The sequence below is a fragment of the Mastigoproctus giganteus genome, chromosome 3 (genome assembly GCF_048544385.1).
Source record: "Mastigoproctus giganteus isolate SK-2022 chromosome 3, ASM4854438v1, whole genome shotgun sequence".
NCBI lineage: Eukaryota > Metazoa > Arthropoda > Arachnida > Uropygi > Thelyphonidae > Mastigoproctus > Mastigoproctus giganteus.
The window spans coordinates 117,418,490-117,437,138 of record NC_143577.1 but is presented as its reverse complement, the minus strand read 5'-3'; the positions used below and the strand labels follow the sequence as shown (position 1 = coordinate 117,437,138).

The window sequence follows — 18,649 nt, the reverse complement described above, 5'->3', positions numbered from 1 at the left end:
ATTCTCAGACTTTTTAACTATCTAATTATTGTTTGATCAAAACTGAATCGTAGTTGGCTCCACCTGTAGGCAGCCAACTAATTAGAGTATATGCGTTCCCAATGGTCGAAATCATCACCATGGAGACTAGCTAGCATTTTATAAGTCCACGCACTGAGTTTTATTTTTATCAAACTGCTAGTTAAATAAAATACATTTTCTCTTTATACTCCAGAACGACCACATAATGTCAGAGGGAGTTCACAGAATACAAGAATATTCCGTATTCAATAATCAAGCGGGTTGAATCACTGAAAGCTTGAGCTTGACCAATCGGCTACGGAGGCTGGCACTGTGGTCCTTATCTTGCAAGGATTGGCATTACGATGCACTCGACAATGTCAACTGCATTATTTTACGGCACGTGCAGAATAATAATCATGAATTGACAGTTACTCGCATATTTTATAATTAGTTTCTTATTCAACATCGATACAACAAACTGTCCTTTTTTTTTTAATTGATCAGGAAGATAATAATTTAATATTCGAAAATTGTTGATTCGTTAAAACAAATTCAAAAATTACCCAGTAATTTTTCTGTTTTTTCTGGTATGTTAATAATAGGTAATCATTTATTATTACAATCAGCCTAAAACACTGATGGATCCAATATCTCCCTGTTACAGAAGATTTAGGAGAAGTCCGGTTGGCCTGCCTCCCTAAAATCCACTCATGCACACCTTCTCGATGGTAAGCCCTGTTACGTCACTTAGGTGGCAACGAACGTGTAGAGTGGTTCTCTTCAAGACGCCTGGTCAGCGCGAAGAGGAAAATACCAAACATTCCAGCACATGAGAGCACAACAATACAAATGGCCCTCAGTCCCCAGCAGCTTTCACTCTCCCTCCTACAGCAGCGAGAGGATCAGAGGGGAAGCAGAGGGTGCTAAGAATCTCTGGGTACGACCAGGCTGCCATTCACGGAAACTGAACTTGGCCTGTTATAACGTACGATCACTCATCAGTGAACACAGGATATTAGAGCTAGAAAAGGAATTAGAAAATGTGAATTGGAATATCATCGGTTTGGCTGAAACAAGAAGAAGAAATGAATCACTTATAAGTTTATCAAGTGGAAATCTGCTGTACACCAATGGAAACAGTGAAAGGAGTGAAGGTGGAGTTGGGTTTCTGGTCCATAAAGATTTTAAAAACAACATTTTGGAATTCAAAAGTACATCACCAAGGGTGGCAAGACTAATACTCAAGATTTCTAAGAGGTACAAGCTAAAGATTATAATGATTTATGCACCAACATCGAGCCATGATGATGAAGTGGTTGAAGAAATGTACACCGAAATTGAGTCTTCTAGATGAGCAGAAAACCCATTACACTATTATTATGGGGGACTTCAATGCTAAGGTTGGAAGAATTTGCAGAATCTCAAGGACTGTCAGTAATGAACACTTTTTTCAAGAAAAGGGTGAATAGAAAGTGGACATGAAAAAGCCCAAATGGATTAACAACTAATGAAATCGACTTCATCCTCACTAACAGAAGATATATCGTGAATGATGTTAGCGTCCTGAATAAGGTAAATGTTGGAAGTGATCACAGAATGGTAAGATGTACACTTGATATAGATGTAGGAAAGGAAAGAAAAAAACTGACTCGAGTAAATAATACAAAGGTCTTTGAGATAACAGAGGAGGAGAAAAAGCAGTATGTACTGGAACTTAAGAACAAGTTTGAGCCTCTGCAGACTGCTCAGGACCAAGATATCGACGAGGAATATTATAACTTGCTGAAAGTGATAAAGCCCAAGAATCCTATAGGGAAACAGAAATCCAAAGAAGAAAAAAATTAGTCAAGAAACACTTGTCATGATGAACCGAAGGCGAAAAATGAAGAGCAAGATAAACACTGATAAGGAAAAAATTGAGTATTCTGAGTTATGCAAAGCCAATAGAAAGAGAGTCAGAGAGGACATAAGAAGAATTTAACACAAGAAAAGTAGAACAAGCATTAAGGGAAAACAAAGGATTTAAATCAGCAGCCATGAGCAGTAATACAGAAAGACAAATGATACTGAAACTGAAGAATAGCGATGGTGTACTTATAAACAGCAGAGAAGGCATAATTCAAATAGCAGAAGGCTACTATAGAGAATTATACAAGGAGCGAGGAAATGATGTCAGCAGTGAGGAAGATGGATTGCAAAGTAGCAATACATACGACATACCCGATATTCTTCCTGATGAGGTAGAACATGCATTGAAGAAAATGAAGAATCGGAAAGCCCCGGGGGAAGATGAAGTTACTGTAGAGTCGTTAAAATTGGGAGGAAGAGACACAACACAAAAACTGGCAAGGCTCTTCACAAAGTGCATTAGAAAAGGTGTGATGCCTAAGCAGTGGAATAATGCAATCATAGTTTTGCTGCATAAGAATGGAGATAAATTGGAAATTATAGACCAATTAGCTTGTTATCCCACATCTACAAGTTGTTCACAAGGGTCATTACTAACAGATTAGAAAGAATACTTGATGAGAATCAACCGAAAGAGCAAGCTGGCTTTAGGACAGGATTCTCAACTATGGATCACCTTCACATAATATCACAGCTAATGGAGAAAGCAAATGAATATAAAACACCATTATGCCTGGCATTTGTGGATTATGAAAAGGCATTTGACTCCATACATCATAAGGCAATGTTTCGGGCACTGGAAAGACAAGGCATAGATACTCCATATATTATGATTTTGAAGAAAATATATGAGAGTGCTACATCCTTTATTAGACTAGACAAAGGCAGTAGGAAATTTAAAATCGAGAAAGGAGTTCGACAAGGAGACACAATATCTCCGAAGCTGTTTACTGCTGCCCTTGAGGAAGCTTTCAGAAGATTACACTGGTCGCAGAAAGGAGTCAATGTGAACGGAGAGTACCTAAACCATTTACGATTTGCAGATGACATTGTGGTTATAAGCCACGATCCCAAAGAATTAGAGGAAAATCTTAATCAGTTATGCACAGTTAGTAAGGATTTTGGACTAAAGATGAATATGGCTAAAACAAAAGTAATGATTGAAGGAGCAGTAATTGAAAAGGTGGAGTCATACTTATCTGGGACAAGTTATTAGCTGTAATAATGATAAATGGCTGGACGTCAAGAGAAGAATAAATTTTGGATGGATAGCATTCAGGAAATATAGTCATATACTGAAGAGCAATATTATCCCAGTTTGTCTGAAACGTAAAATAATGAATCAATGTATACTCCCCACCATGACTTATGGAAGAGAAGCTGAGAACTACACAGCGAATAATGGAACGAATTATATTGGGAATCAGACTGTTAGATAAGAAGAGAAACACATGGATTAGGCAGCAAACTCAAGTAAAGGACATTTTTATCAAAACTAAAGAACTAAAATGGTCTTGGGCAGGACACATAGCTCGAAGACATGATGACAGATGGACTAAGAAAATAACAGAATGGTACCCAAGAGGAGCTGGAAGACAAAGGCGGAGATGGATAGATGAAATTCATGAGGTTTTGGGTAGTAAATGGATGGCCAGTGCTCAAAACAGAAGGAACTGGAAAGTTGCTGGAGAGGCCTTCATCCTGCAGTGGATTGAAAATGGCTGATGATGATGAATCATTTATTATTTTAAAATTTTTTAATGGTAAATCGTTTAATGGTAAATCCGTATGCCGGATTTACCATTAAACTTTGAACAAATACGTCGAGGCTTATCCATTTCAATATATAGATTTGTAAAAAAATGTAAGTTTAATATCAACTTAAAAGTGAACGTAAAATTCCGAGATGTCCAGTCCTCACAGTTCGTTGTACTACGCAGAACTCGCATTATCGCGAATGGTGAAGTATCACTGAGAATCTATTGACAAGATTTTGTTACCATGAAGCAAATCAGCATTAATTCTCGGATGTTGAGCATCCCCGATCTAGTGACGCTGAGCAGAGGAACAGGTCGGTTTGAGTTTCTTGACAAATCCTTCAAGCATGTCAATCATTATTGGTCTGAGCGCTTTCAAAACGAAGGCTGTAGTCAGCGGACCTAAGACTCGAACAACTGTTGGCATTGAAGAGCTTTCTTCATAAACACATCTTGAATGCAGGTCGCGTTATTCTCTTTCTTAAGTTCATAAAATATTATAAGCCTAATGCATTCTTTTAACATTAGTCATATGTTTTTTCTTTAATTGCTAATTTCTTGAAACGCACGTAAACCGATGAAAAAAATTATAGTTTATGGAAAGCCTTGATTGTGCTCAACAAATGGCATATAGAGACTCCTGAAGACAAAATTAACATTTTCGATTCGAAATGCCTTGATTTTTTTAACCTCTAAAACACTGTAGTTTTTTTTTTTTTTTTCAATTTTTAAATTGCGTAGAGCAAAGGCCCGAAAGTTCAGAATACTCACTTACGCATTATCTCCGCATTACATTTTTTTCCTCCCGGAAAAAATTAGACATAAGATTAAAGAAAAGAATCTTCACTCTTATGAATAGACGGAGGTGTTAAAAGGAATTTATTATTTAGGAAAAATAATAAGTAATATAAATATATGCTGTATATCTTTATTCAAAGACACTAATCAGCGATTTCAATTATTTTTTACTGGTGCTATGCTCCGTCATTTCGTTAGCAGTGGAGATATGGTTTAAATGGCACCGACTCTTTTGCATAAGCTATTTTATGTCGGTGTTATTTATAATGGATTTAGATTGTGCCGCCTTCAAAGTAACCTTGGGCTTCTGTTTGCTTTCTTTAATGGCAGTAACAGCTTTTTGAGCAAGAGCAGACACTGTTTTATTATTAATCTTACCCAATGACAGTTGCATGCATCCTTTTCAAATCTCGCTGTGTAATCATTTGTAGAGAAAGAGAGAGTAATTGCTGCTGAGTCAGTTTTTCTTTAGATAGCCTTTCACCCAAGGAGATGTAATAAAAGGTAGCGACAAATTTGTTGATGCGCCTTCACGCTGTCAAGGGAGAATCGTACGTTTGATTCTTCCTTGCTAAGCACAGATACCTTCAAAAAGGCAATCCAACCGGAAAGATTTTAAGAACAATCGAGGTTTACTTCGAATAGTTGGTGCATTATGGTCTAAGCTGCCAATGCGCCATTAAAAATGAAACGAACCAACTTCCAATAATACAGATTACTACATTATGGTTTCAAAATTGTTTATTACCAATTCGCATATAACTGGAGTTCGAAAAATCATGATGGAAGCATATTATTAATTTTATTTTCATTTAATTTTTCTGAGCAGTTTGAAAATGTAAGGCTACCACATAATTTGATAAATAATACAACAGAAATTGAATTTATTTCACTCGCCACAGAGTTCAGATAACAAAGATTGCGATCACCGCAATGTTTTCTCTTACCAACTGGAGTGCCCGTAGGGACAAATTAACCTATCCAGCCCAGTTTCCTGAAGTAACTTGGCTTTGTTATTTAAGAATATTAAACACACGTCTCGACAAAAGGAGAGAAGAAAGAGAGCAATTCTCAACAGCCTTAAGGAGCCCAGCAATAAGCTTGTTTAGAGGTTTAAGATTATATATATATCTCAACGAAAGCACCTTTCCAATAGACTGTGTTACCGAAGTTACGGGGACACCAACGAATAAGCACATTTTGAAATTCACGTGCCACGAAGAAACGAGCTCAGAGAAGGAGCATATCAGCGTGGACAGGCCTTTTACTTTTGTTCTTTATTTATAGATGATGAAAACAACGCCAAAGTTATTCTGCGATATTCAGAAAAAATCCTATTTGAAGAAGAGGAGGTTGTAATGCGATCTTACTCACATGAAGTACATAACCTTACAAGTTTAATTTAATGTGTTTCGCAGTTGGTAAGTTCATTTCCCGCCAGCTGTGTTTCATACAGAACTGTCTAGAATTTTTAATATCGACATTGTCATAGCCGAGCTCCTTCGATGATAAAATTACCGCTGTTGTAAGTTAGAACACTTGGAAAAAAAATTCTGTTTTTCGAAGGACCAACAGTTCTTAAGGAACACAACAAACATTGCTATCCTTCTGAGTAGTGGAAACTAATCACAGATCATATCAAACGAACATATTCGTGATTGGCTTGCCATTTGTCCTCCGATTTAATCACAATAGGAAACAATTAGTGTACCTTACAGATGGCGAATAGGTGCAGGTATTCTAAATCAGTATTGCTATTGTTTTATTGTTAATCTTATCCAAAGGTAGTTAACTATCTTTATTTCAAAATTTCATGGACATTAATTAATGCTAATTGTCATCTTATCTGGTCCATGTTAAGAATCATATCATTTACACAATTTACACAATTCGCTATCCAACCATATGCAAAAATTTCTCATCTCAAAAGTATAACAATCAACATAGAGTTGGTAATAAAAATTTTAACAAAATGCAAACAGAGACCACCCCCCCAGGTGCCAACTTAAATGAATGAATGAACAAAATATTAGTAAAGAAATTTACGTGAGAGCGACCACTTTGCCTCGTAATGGAAACGGCGATCACACCAAGAGGAGTTATGTCACTACTATCCATTTACAGCTCTTCTATTAAAACTTTCTTAACAAACTGAAAAATAGAGGCCAACAACCTCTAGAGAAGACTAGGCAGTGTACCTTCATAAAGAGCGAGAGTTCCTCATTACAGCCAGACACATATTTCCGTATAAATAGGACATTGCAGCATGATGTTGAGGGCCAGTTTCTGACTCTCCACAGGAGCACCTATCTGAAGCGGCTGGAAAAGCCTGGATTTCAAGCCGCAACAGATCAAGGCCTAAGGCAATAAGAATCTACGACTGTTCTTACTAAAATTAGTTAATTATCTTTATTTCAAAATTTAATTCGTATAAATAATGCGACCTTATTTGGCCTGTGGCATAAATTAGTTGAACCATTGCCTGTGCTTTGACTTCTGTTAGGAATATAATTTTAATTTTTCTTTCTTCCCATTCAGGTGCACTACAGAAACCGCCAGTGACTATGTAGAATTTTCAAATTTCCGCACAGTTGATAGAAAAATTCCGAGGCACTGTGGCCTTAAAAAACCTAAAGTGATCGAATCGGATGGAGATTTCTTCAGGGTCACGTTCAAATCCAACGATCGATTTGATGGGACTGGATTTGAAGCCTTCTACCAGTTTAGGAATTATGTAGGTAAGCAGTACTCTCTTGTCACTTGCACAAACTGTGTGTTACGCCTTACATTCATTCGCATTCCCAGGATTCGGCTGTGTCCTTTCATTTCAATATTTACAGAGCAGAGAAGAGATGAAAATAAATAAACATCATTAACGCGCGAATAAAATCCGTCGTGATTATCACTTATATACAAAGATGGAAATTTTATTCTCATCAGTAAGCCCATCTTCGCCCATGATCTTAATTCGACTATTCGTAAAATTTTAAGAAAGAAAGAAAGAATTGTATTAACAGTCTGGAAATAACTTGCGCTGTTGAAGATATCTCCAGCAGAGGAACTTTCCTAATCAAATAAAATCCAAGAATATTTTTGTTCAGCTCGAGACAAGCTCTTAATAATGATCGACAGTGCTTGCGAATGTTGCACTATGGACGAATAATAAAAACACCAATGGCTTTTCAACGCCATCACTATAAAACAAATTAATACAGTACTCTGAGCAGAAACAACAATTCCCATTCCTTCTTTTTGATGGGAGATACAAGTGAACCTTTAACGGCCTAATAGTTATTAATAGTTTACTATTTTTGTGGTCTGTAACTGAAAAAAAAAAAAAGGTTGGAAATACTGTTCTAGATAACTACCGATGGATTTTCATTGGTAGTATTTTCTTTTAAAATAAATATGAGCTTTTGAAAACTTAATTTTAGGCAATCCAGATCTCAAAAGGTAGTGGTAAAATGAGGAGCACAGAGACATTGTTTTTTTTTTTTTTTAAATAATTTCCCGTTTAACGTTAAAGTACTCTGTTAATGAACTTTTCCTGTATTACGAAGGTTTTCACACTGTCGAAGATTTAATTTCTTGGCAACGATCATATTCATAATTTTCGCTCATAACATAAGCACTTAATTTGCCAAGCTTGAAAGTCATTTGTAGTTCTTTACTGATTATTTAAAATTTATGACGCTTTTGCCAGACGTTGGTTATTCATAATTTCTCAGATATTAATAGAGAAAAGGTGGGGACTTCCACTCCACCTTGATTTTAGCAGCATTTTGTGCCTTTTTTTCTAGCCTGCCGAATAGACTTCAGTAACATTTGTGATCCCCACTCCCTCCCCCAACTAGTTAATTTCTGCGACTTTCAGTCTCTTTATTGTAAATATTTACATGCTAAGTCCATATTTGTTAAAAGTAGAAGTAAACTTTCTCTTTACATTCCGGGTTGGCCGTATAGAGTCAGAATAATTAACAACACAAAGATGGAAAGAGAGTGAAAAGAAATACAAGAACATCACCGTATTTAGTAGTCATGAGGGTTTGAACCACGGCCAATTCAAACGCTTCTACCTGTTCCGTGAATTGAAGAACAGAGGCCGTCAACTTTTTTTGTTGTTGTTCGTGTGCCCTTTAAAATGAACGAGGGGCTTCCCAGTGATTTAACTATAAAACACCCGATTGTGACTCATTCAGAAGAATACATTTGCCATTAAGAGCATCACTGACTAAGGCCATGTTTTTCTTGACGAAAAACCATGCTACTCTTCTCTGAGACCGACCAACCAACTCAGCCACGTTGTGAAAAAAGTCCAAAAAATTTCCCTCTTCAGCGACGGGACTCGAACTCAAGTCTTTTTCACCGGGTGCGGTTCTACCAACGGCACGTTTGCCTTAAAATTTTCCTCGTATCCCTCTCGCCCACCCTGAAGGATGCACGTATAGAATACGCAGATTTATTTTTACTCTAGTTTGGTTTCTGTTTCTCTATTAATGCTGTTATGTTAAAGTGACCAACGTACATCAGCAGGTGGGCCAATACATAAATGATCGTCATTTTTTACCTGAGAAATATTTAAGTGTGTAAGCTTTAAATTTCTGTTCATTTCTGAAAAAATTGAAGAAAGCTAGCTTTTCGGTTAAGTTTTATATGTACCACTTATTCCAAAAAGAAATTTAACACAAAAAAAAAAAAAAAAAAAAAAACCTATTTGGTATATGTTCGTCTGGGCGAATTCAATTAGCAAAAGAATACTGTATTTTTATTTTTATAAATATAGTGAAATCAAAATTCTTAAATTTAAATTTTCGAATGAGCTGCCAATTTCTCGTAAATATTGGGAGCATGCGGTTTTGACTGAAATTTAATAAACGGGTAATAACACCATGTTGCGCACTGCTCGGTGGAAATGAAAGGTAGTGACTAATGGGACTTAAAATAATTCAAGAGGCAGAAAAATCTCAAATGCTTTGTTGGTAGGTTTTATTTCCTTCTTTTTGATGTCTTAAAGAATGGAGTGAGTTGGATGTTCGAAAAAATTCGGTATCCTTATTGGTGAACAAATCATGGACCACAGAAAAACTTCAGCCGAATAAAGAGACGATAAATGTTATATTTTTTATTGTTAAATACAATTAGGCCCAAATCTTCCTGAAAAAAAAAGATGTCCAATATATTTTTTAAAAAAATCATGTTGCTGATTTTGGAAGGGGAGAAACCGTAATACAGGATATACAGTGAAGCGCATGTTTCCCCCCCCCAGAGGTTTTTAAAACCTGGTCACTTTATATTATATAAAAAACTTTTTAAAATGCTTGATTTAATATAGCGTTTCTTCTGAAAAACGCACTTTGGTATGTTAATAAGGATCTCGCAAATATAGGAACTCATAAAATTTCGACATTATTATGTTTGCTTTACCTGACGTTTTCAGGAGCAAGTCTATCTGCTCATTATGCGGGGGGCTTGGTTTGTTTTAATAGCTTGTACTGGAACATTGTAGAAATTTATTTAAATATGCAATGTTGTGAAAATTAATATTTAATTGGTTAGTCTTTAGTACAAGGTTCTTATCCGTGGATCTTTGCGACAACGAATGATTGGCTGCTAATAACCATCATTCTGCGTAATTTCGTTTCCGATTATCCCCATTTGGCGTTGGTTTGAAATCGGAGAGCGATTTATCCGCCCAGGGCTAGATCTTCCAGTCACTGCAAAGCACAGAGCAGGTCTAGTTCTGCATATCACTTGTTGCTGCAAAGATCCATGGGTAAGAACCTTGTACTTATCCATGGACTAATCATTTAATTAATTAATAAGCCACTTGAAAGTCATTGATTGATATTTCCATCCACAGATCCTTTCACAATCAAAAGGGTGCGTGGAACTGCTTCTACCTACAAACGTAAGTATTTTCAGCTAGTTCTTTACATTTTACACGTCAAACTGGACACAATATTTCTATTTTGATAACAATTGCAACTCTGAAAGGTTGTTACTACATTAAATAACAGAAAATCTGTTAGAATTATAACTAAACGATGCAAGCGTGTGGTGGGGGGATGGCAGTTCGGTAAATTAGTCTCTAGCGAAATATCTGCATAAAATGCACTCAAGCAGAACTGAACACTTCTGTGAAAAGGTGCGGATGAGTCGGAAAAATATGGATAAGGGATTGATATAGTCTCCCTCTTTTGATTTTACAGCCGACTCCAAATGTGGAAATACACATCCTATGTGATAGAGGGCGTTTTTTTTTTATGAAAGCCCCAAGCACAAAGATGTATTAGAACCTTTAGTAACATGCGTGGGTTGAAGGTTGATAAAACCTGAATTTTTTTAGTTTGTAATTTTCGGGAATACATGTTTGTTTGTTTGTTTGTTTGTTTTTTTTTTTTTTTTTTTGGTTTTTAGGAGCATTAGCAACTAAGGCCATATTGCTCCGGGGATATGCGGTGGTCATTCCCTGACCTTTCTGCATCCTCCGTATTTGGTAGTCACGGGCTCGAACCCCGGTCTATATCAAGAAGCGTGTGCTACGCACTGCTGCCCCTGCCCACGGAGGTGCCGGGAATACATGTGAAGGAAGGTTGTCAATCAGAAAAATTTCCTTGTTCCAAAGCGCAGAAGGGTTAAATTAGTAATGCGCATAATCGATTATGTCTCTCACTATGTTAAATGAGAAAAATTTGGCTCTGTGAGTTTGGAGTTGGACAGTGAATGAACTTTGAGGCATGTTTTCAGACTGATTTAGAAGAGAGGGGGGGGGGGAGAATTACAGATAACAGTTCAGAAAAGGCACGCAGCAGAAACTGAAGATCTGTGATACAGACTCTTTTCTATGTAAAGACTTCTTAAGAAAACGGGTCATTTATTAACCTGACTGTCTTCTTTTGGTTAGAGTCAAGAAGCTTGAAAGAAGTTTTGGCATCATCGCCGAAATGTGAGCACAATAATGCAGATGAAGCAATATTTGTGATATGCTAATGTGACAAGAGGAAGTAATCCCCTATAAAGATAAGTAAACTTATCTATAGATGATCTGTTTGTCATCGAAAATTAGCACGGACTTTTTTTTTTTTTTTTGTTAAAAACAAAACAGTTAAACTTTCTCCTGCTCTTTCCTTTTGTATATTAATGATCTCCTTCAACTGACTCGAAATCCTATTTATAGTTTTGATTATATTCCACCCATCCACTGGATGGGTGGGTTTTAACTTAGGATTGAAGTGTGTTTTTTTTTTTTTTTTTGCTTCATTGAGGATTACCTGGAAAAAGGCATTTAACAAATTAGTGATGGATATTCGAGAAGTTGAAACTATTTCAACAGGACAAGGTTTGTCAAACTGGATGGGTGGAATATAATCAAAACTATAAATAGGATTTCGAGTCGGTTGAAGGAGGTCATTAATACACAAAAGGAAAGAGCACAACTTTGGGAAAACGAACATTAGTTGAGTTACAATTACAAAGAGAGATTCACTTCTCTCTTTGATCTTCAGTGAGCGGTCAAAGAGAAAACTGACTGCAAAATTGTAAAAGATAGGTGGGAGTTGTTTTAGGGGCCCTATATGCCAAACACGATCAGAAGCTTTGAAAGTCACAAGAGAAACTTCTTCAGTTTCACCGAATTTGTTCCAAGATGAACAGCTAGGTACCGACACTGACAGAATCCATATTGGGGATTATTGGGCAGATAGTTAAATTATACAAGATTTATTCTGTCTAAAGAAGTGGAACGATAATTAAAAAGAAGGAATTTTTCGCTCATTTTAGGAACTAGCTGGATATGAGCAAATTTCCATACAGAAAGAAAAATACCAGTGTAAAAAAGACGACACAAAACAGGAGAAGTGCCATCAATAATAAAACAAGTTGTATTATTGTTGGGTTCGACTGAATTTTATTAAAATAAATATACAAAAACAAGTGAAGAACGACCAGTTATGTGCTAAAAGCAATAACTAATATCAACGTTATTGTATTGTACAGTATTTGCAATTTATTTTAATCAAGTGCAGTCGGTTGTTTCAAGTAATCTGACTAATTCATTATCACATTTAATACGATCACTTTCAGTTAACTTCCTATTTTCGATTTATTCGGCACAAGTTCTTCATTCGAATATCCTTCTGTCGGAAGGCCAAGGGAGGTACTGAGTGGAGTGTCTTTAATATTACAGGAGGTGGTTTACGTAGGTCGTAGACACAAAAAGTTCAAAGAAAAACAGGATGCTAAGAAGTCAGCTTATACTGCTGAAAATCGAGTTTGGAAAAGAAAACTTATATGAATATTGCCATATAAAATAAGAAAACAGGCACAGTTATTTTAGTCGATTAAAAATATATATATATAGTACTGAAATTGAACGGTCTAACGATCAGCATTGTAGGAATTTCTGTTGGATTTGAGCGACTGATTGTTTTCATTAAAGTTCAGCACGAGCTTCCCGACTGATGCTACAATGACCTTATTGTAGCATTAGTTCAGAATTTTTTAAGGACGCATAGCCATCCGATAGACGAGAATAAACCAATCACGTACAACTGGAAAGTGAATTGGGAAGTTGCTTCTGTGAAGGTGTACAGCCTGAGAGCTACTGAGGCTAAACTGCATTATTTAATTACAGTGAAGTATATTAAAGGCACTTTGAGTAATATGCATTTTAGTAATATGCTTTTCAGTAATATGCATTGTTCCCGTAGGTTTCATGCAGAGTAGATATAGTTGAATAGCAGCTAGCGCAGGATAGGTCAAGGCAGGGAATGTCTGCCAGGGGCAAAAGTTGAGGCGTTGTAAAGCATATATCATCTTTTAAGGGCACAAAAGGTGATATTGTTGTACACGTTGGCACCAATGACATTAAGAGTAGTAGATCTGCAGATTTACTTAACAAGTACAGGTCAATGTTGCAAAAAAGTCGTGAATTAGGGTTAAATTTGAAAGTGTCTGCAAGTCTGCCCAGACACGATAGGAGGGAGTACATGATGAGAGCCTTGTCAATCAATTCGGTCCAGGAGGAAATGTGCAAGGCCCAAGGGGTAGAATTTTTTTCAGCGTGGTCTGTGCTTATTAACAGGAGAGACTGCTTCTACAGGGATGGGATACACTTAAATAGAAAAGGTGCAAGAATATTTGCTGATGCTATCGAGCCAGTGTTAGGTGGGTCGGAAAACTGCTAACTTGGGGGGATTCACAGACTAAAAGGTTAAAAGTAGCCGCAGGCAGAGGTGAAGGTGATTCTTGCACAACTTCTATTAGAATAAGTAGCAACAAGGAGCGAGGGGTGCTGGGGGTTTCAGGGACTGATGGCAGTCATCGTGAAACAGGTGGGTATATGGGATGTGTCAGGGTGAATACGAATAAGGTGCATGTATACCAATGCTAGAAGTATAGTAAATAAATTTGATGAATTTGAAGTGTTGGTCAAGACATCAAAGGAAGATATTGTTGGGAGAGCAGAGACGTGGTGTCACACAGATATTAGGAATTTGGGGAGTACATGCGTAAAGAAAGGATAGGAAGGGAGGAGGTGTTATGCTGTTAATTAAGAAAAACATAAAATCAAAAGAAGTGTATCCAATTGATACAGATGAACAGTGCACTGCTGAGTTAGTTTGGTGTGACATAAGCACTGCGAAAGCAAAAATACGAGTAGGAGTGTGTTATAGGCCTAATGACTCGAATGAGTACAATGTACAGAGAAATAGCGTGAGCTAGTAAATCAGAATGTCTTATAATGGGGGATTTCAGATATTGACTGGAACTTGTGGGTTGGTCACTCACACACTAGTAAAATTTTGTGGATTTATGGGATGATTGTTTTCTGCAGCAGCATGTTCGAGAGGCAACCAGAGAGAGTAATACTCTTGATCTGGTTATCAGCAGTGATCATTCGTGTATTAAGAATTTGCAGATAAACGAACCACTAGGTGGCAGTGATCACAGTATACTGATGTGGGATTTACTTAAAGATTTAATTACCATCAGGGGTAAAGGAAAGGGTTTTTGCTTTCGTAAAGGTGAGTACAGTGGTCTCAGCCAGTTTTTAAATTCTGTACAGTGGGATCAACTGACGATGTTACCAACAGAAAATTCTAAGTGGGAAGCATTCAAGGAATTAATCGTGGATGCTACTAAACGTTTCATACCTATTAAGAAATATTGTTCAGGGTTTAGGCCTAAATGGTTATCAAATGAACTATTGAGACTCGCGACAGAGAAGAAAAATGCATGGGATGCATATAAATTATCAAGCGACTCAGAAGCCTATGGCAGATATAAGCTAGTCTGTGTAATCAGGTTAAAAATGAGGTTAGGCAGGCGAAGGCAGATTACGAGAAATCTTTGGCAAAAGATGCTAAGAAAAACAGTAAGAATTTCTTTACTTATATAAACTCTAAAAAGAAGGGGATGAATCGACGGTTGATGATCCTGCTCAGATAACAAACAAACTGAATGAGTATTTTGCATCTATATTCACACATGAGGAGTTATTAAGGTTTGAAAAAGGCAGAAGGTTATCAAATTGTAGCAGGGTGCTTAATGATTTTGTAATAACTGAGAGCAAAGTGGAGGAGAAATTGTTGAAGTTAAACATAAGAAAGGCTCCTGGGGTGGATGGGATCTATCCAGTTATATTAAAGGAGGCGGCAAAGCAACTAAGCAAACCCTTAGCCATAATTATGAGAGCATCCTTGGGCTCAGGGGGTCCCCACGGACTGGAGATGTGCAAATGTATCCCCAATTCACAAAGGGGATCGAGTAATTACAGACCAGTTAGTTTAACTTCTCTTCCGGGTGAAATAATGGAGTCACTGGTTAAAAATGCATTGCAGGATCATCTAGACAAGACTGCAGCAATAATTCAGACACAGCATGAGTTTGTTAAGGGAAAGTCTTGTCTGACAAATTTGATTGGATATTATGATGTGCTTACAAAGGAACTGGATGCAAAAAATAATTTTGATATCCTATATTTGAATTTCAGGAAAGCTGTTGACACTGTTGCGCATGGAAGACTATTGTACAAATTGGAGCAGAATGGTATTAAGGGTAAGTTGCTACAAAGGATAAAAGGATGGGTGGTTGAGTGGGAGAAGACAGAGGGTGGTAATTAATGGGTGCTGCTCTTCGTGGACTAATGTTATTAGTGGAGTCCCACAGGGTTCAATGTTGGGTCCACTGTTGGTTTGTATATTTATAATTGATATTGATGAAGGTACAAATTATGTATATCAGGCTTAGTGTCGAAGTTTGCAGATGATACAAAGGTTCGCAGGGTTGTTAATGGCAGTATGCTACTGCAACAGGATCTAGATAATTTGGGTAGATGGGCTAAGAAGTGGAAACTGAAGTTTAACCTTGACAAATGCAAAGTACTGCATATGGGTAGAAGTAACCCCAGAGAAACGTACCAACTGTGTGGTACTACACTTAAGGTGGTAGAAAATGAAAAAGACCTGGGAGTAATTGTGCAGTCAGATATGAAGTTTTCTGAGCAATGCTGCCTGGGCAGGTCATGAGGTTTTGTCAGTGATATATAGGAATTTTGCTAGCAGGGAGGAGGTGATTGTCCCTCTGTATAAGGCAATGGTCAGGCCACGCCTTGAGTACTGCGTACAGGTCTGGAGGCCTCATTTTAGGAAGGATGTAGATTTGCTTGAATGTGTACAGAGAAGGGCAACGAAGAGATCCTCTTACCAAGAGAGGCTTAAGTTCTGCAAATTGCAGTGGCTATATGTGCGGTGATCTGATTGAGGTGTATAAGGCCTTGAATGGGTTGAGCACGCTGAAATCTGATGGGATCCTTCCACTTGTTCAGATTACGAACCTAAGGGGGCATAAATTCAAATTAAGAAAAGACAGATTTAGAATAGATGTGCGGAAATTTGCCTTTAGCCAGCGGGTGGTTAAATGCTAGAACAAACTTCCATCTGTCGTTGTGGAAGTTGATAGGTTAAATAAATTTAAGGAGAAACTGGACAGGCATTTTGAGGGAATGGTGTGATTTTTTTTTTTTTTTTTTTTGGCTGATGCTGCATAAGCTCATACACTTACTTTCTTGCATCACATGTCACTACTACTATAATAAGGATGTGTTTGAGTGTTAACTGAGTTCGGCAATGTTTATACCAGTACACTGAGACGAATCTTCCCTTATAACTATTAAAAGTTTACGTTCGAACAAATTGGTCTTCTTTGCATTCTCTCTGCTTCATTTTTAGGAATGCTGACAGCTCCATGTTCTAAAAGTGATTCGACTTATTATTAGGCAGGAAAGTTATAGACTATTTTGTAACTCAGAAAAAGTGTATTTATGGTCGGAGAAATGGCTTGTTATTTTTTAAAGTTAACTTTATCAATAAATGTTCTCTCTCAATCGAATTGGGAAGATATTTCTGTAGTAATGTCCTTTAACATTCGCTACGGATGTGAAGTGTTCGCCACTTGAAGAAACTCTTGAGATATTCATAACATCAACACATCACATGATAAATAACTTTTTGTTTTTCATTCTTACAAGAAACTTTAGTATTAATGTGTAATGGAGGTCTGGAGGCCTCATTTCAGGTCTGGAGGCCTCATTTTAGGAAGGTTGTAGATTTACTTGAGCGTGTACAGAGAAGGGCAACAAGATTGGTGAGGGGAATGAAGGGATCCTCTTATCAAGAGAGGCTTAAGTTCTGCAAATTGCAGTGGCTGGAGACTAGGCACCTGCGCGGTGATCTGATTGAGGTGTATAAGGCCTTGAATGGGTTCAGCACGCTGAATTCTGATGGGATCCTTCCACTTGTTCAGATTACGAACCTAAGGGGGAATAAATTCAAATTACGAAAGGACAGAGGTAGAAAAGATGTGCGGAAATTTGCCTTTAGCCAGCGGGTTGTTAATTGCTGGAACAAACTTCCATCTGTCGTTGTGGAAGTTGATAGGTTGAATAAATTTAAGGAGGAACTGGACAGGCATTTGGAGGGAATGGTGTGATTTTTTTTTTTTTTTTTTGGCTGATGCTGCATAAGCTCATACACTTGCTTTCTTGCATCACATGCCACTACTACTAATAAGCATGAAAAATCTTGGAGGAAAGATTTTTCATCAACTTTCCGGAATTTGTTATAAACTGTCGATCCACGATGCCATTTTAAATTGTACTCCGAAATAAAAACGAATGATATCTCAAAATACTGTATATTGATGAAAGGGAGGAGTATTTCACATAACTTTAACACTTCCGCTGACAGCATCACTCTGTAGCACCAGAATCTAGGCCTTCTTTGTGTGGTGTCCCTTGGAACACTAGAATTAATAACCTGAAGTCTTTCGTCTAGAGGAATGAAAAACTGAAGTTCACTAGCTGTTTCTGCTCATTGGTAAATTAAGAATGAGAAAAATTTACTCCGTAATGATGTTGCACCCTTCGAATCAATAACACTTGTAACACAGACGAGCCGAAAACCCAGGAATAACTCATGCTGGAAACCTGCTGTCCGAGATCAGCTTACCAGAATTCCGAAGAGATTTGAATAGAAACCCCTCTAACCAAGTTATAAGCCGCTCACTCTCAGCCTCAATAGCAGGTACCCATTTTTTATAGTGGCGAGATCTGAGTTCGAATCCCGTCCTGATGGAAAGCCTCTTCAATCAAGACTATTAGCTTTACCGGTAACTGCTGCTGGCTGGTTGCAAAGAGTCCAAGTCACACAAACTCGACATTTCATTGACGACTGGCTTAGCAGTGACATTCGGCTTATTTGTGAGAAACTCCTGGTACTGCCTAAGTCCTGAAGGAGTAAGCTTTTTTCCGTGAATTTAAGTTTTTCAGTCTGCTGTTGTTGCTATTGGGTTTAACAACACAAGGGCTGTGGCCAAACTGTGTCTGTTCATAGTTTATGTAGAAGCAACATATTGTTATAGATGTTAAATTATATCCTCCTGTACAGGTCAGTACATTTTAAATATGTAAAAAGTTCGTCTATATTTGCTTCATTTCCTATAAAGTGAGATAATCAACGTGGAAAGTGACTGAAAAGTGGTTGAATGTAAAGGACACAACCAGAAAATGACTGACCGTAAGTTGTCTTTGACAGTAGGAGCACTGCGGTGGACTTTCTCCCAATAATAGGAAGAGATGAGTATGTCCAATTCCATTTCCTCTTGTCTGTTTCGTCGGAAGCCAG

General features: G+C 37.4%; 1 protein-coding gene across 2 annotated transcripts in view; it reads left to right on the top strand.

Annotated features, from left to right (window-relative positions):
- The window catches only part of LOC150088245 (suppressor of lurcher protein 1-like), a 1,375,230-nt gene that overhangs the window by 1,348,115 nt on the left and 8,466 nt on the right, over positions 1-18,649 (top strand). For both annotated transcript variants that reach the window (XM_090370656.1, XM_090370655.1), the window contains exons 14-15: positions 7,005-7,204; positions 10,327-10,374. In XM_090370656.1, the coding sequence (XP_090226782.1) occupies positions 7,005-7,204; positions 10,327-10,374 (248 nt within the window). The remainder of the gene's footprint in view (positions 1-7,004; positions 7,205-10,326; positions 10,375-18,649) is intronic.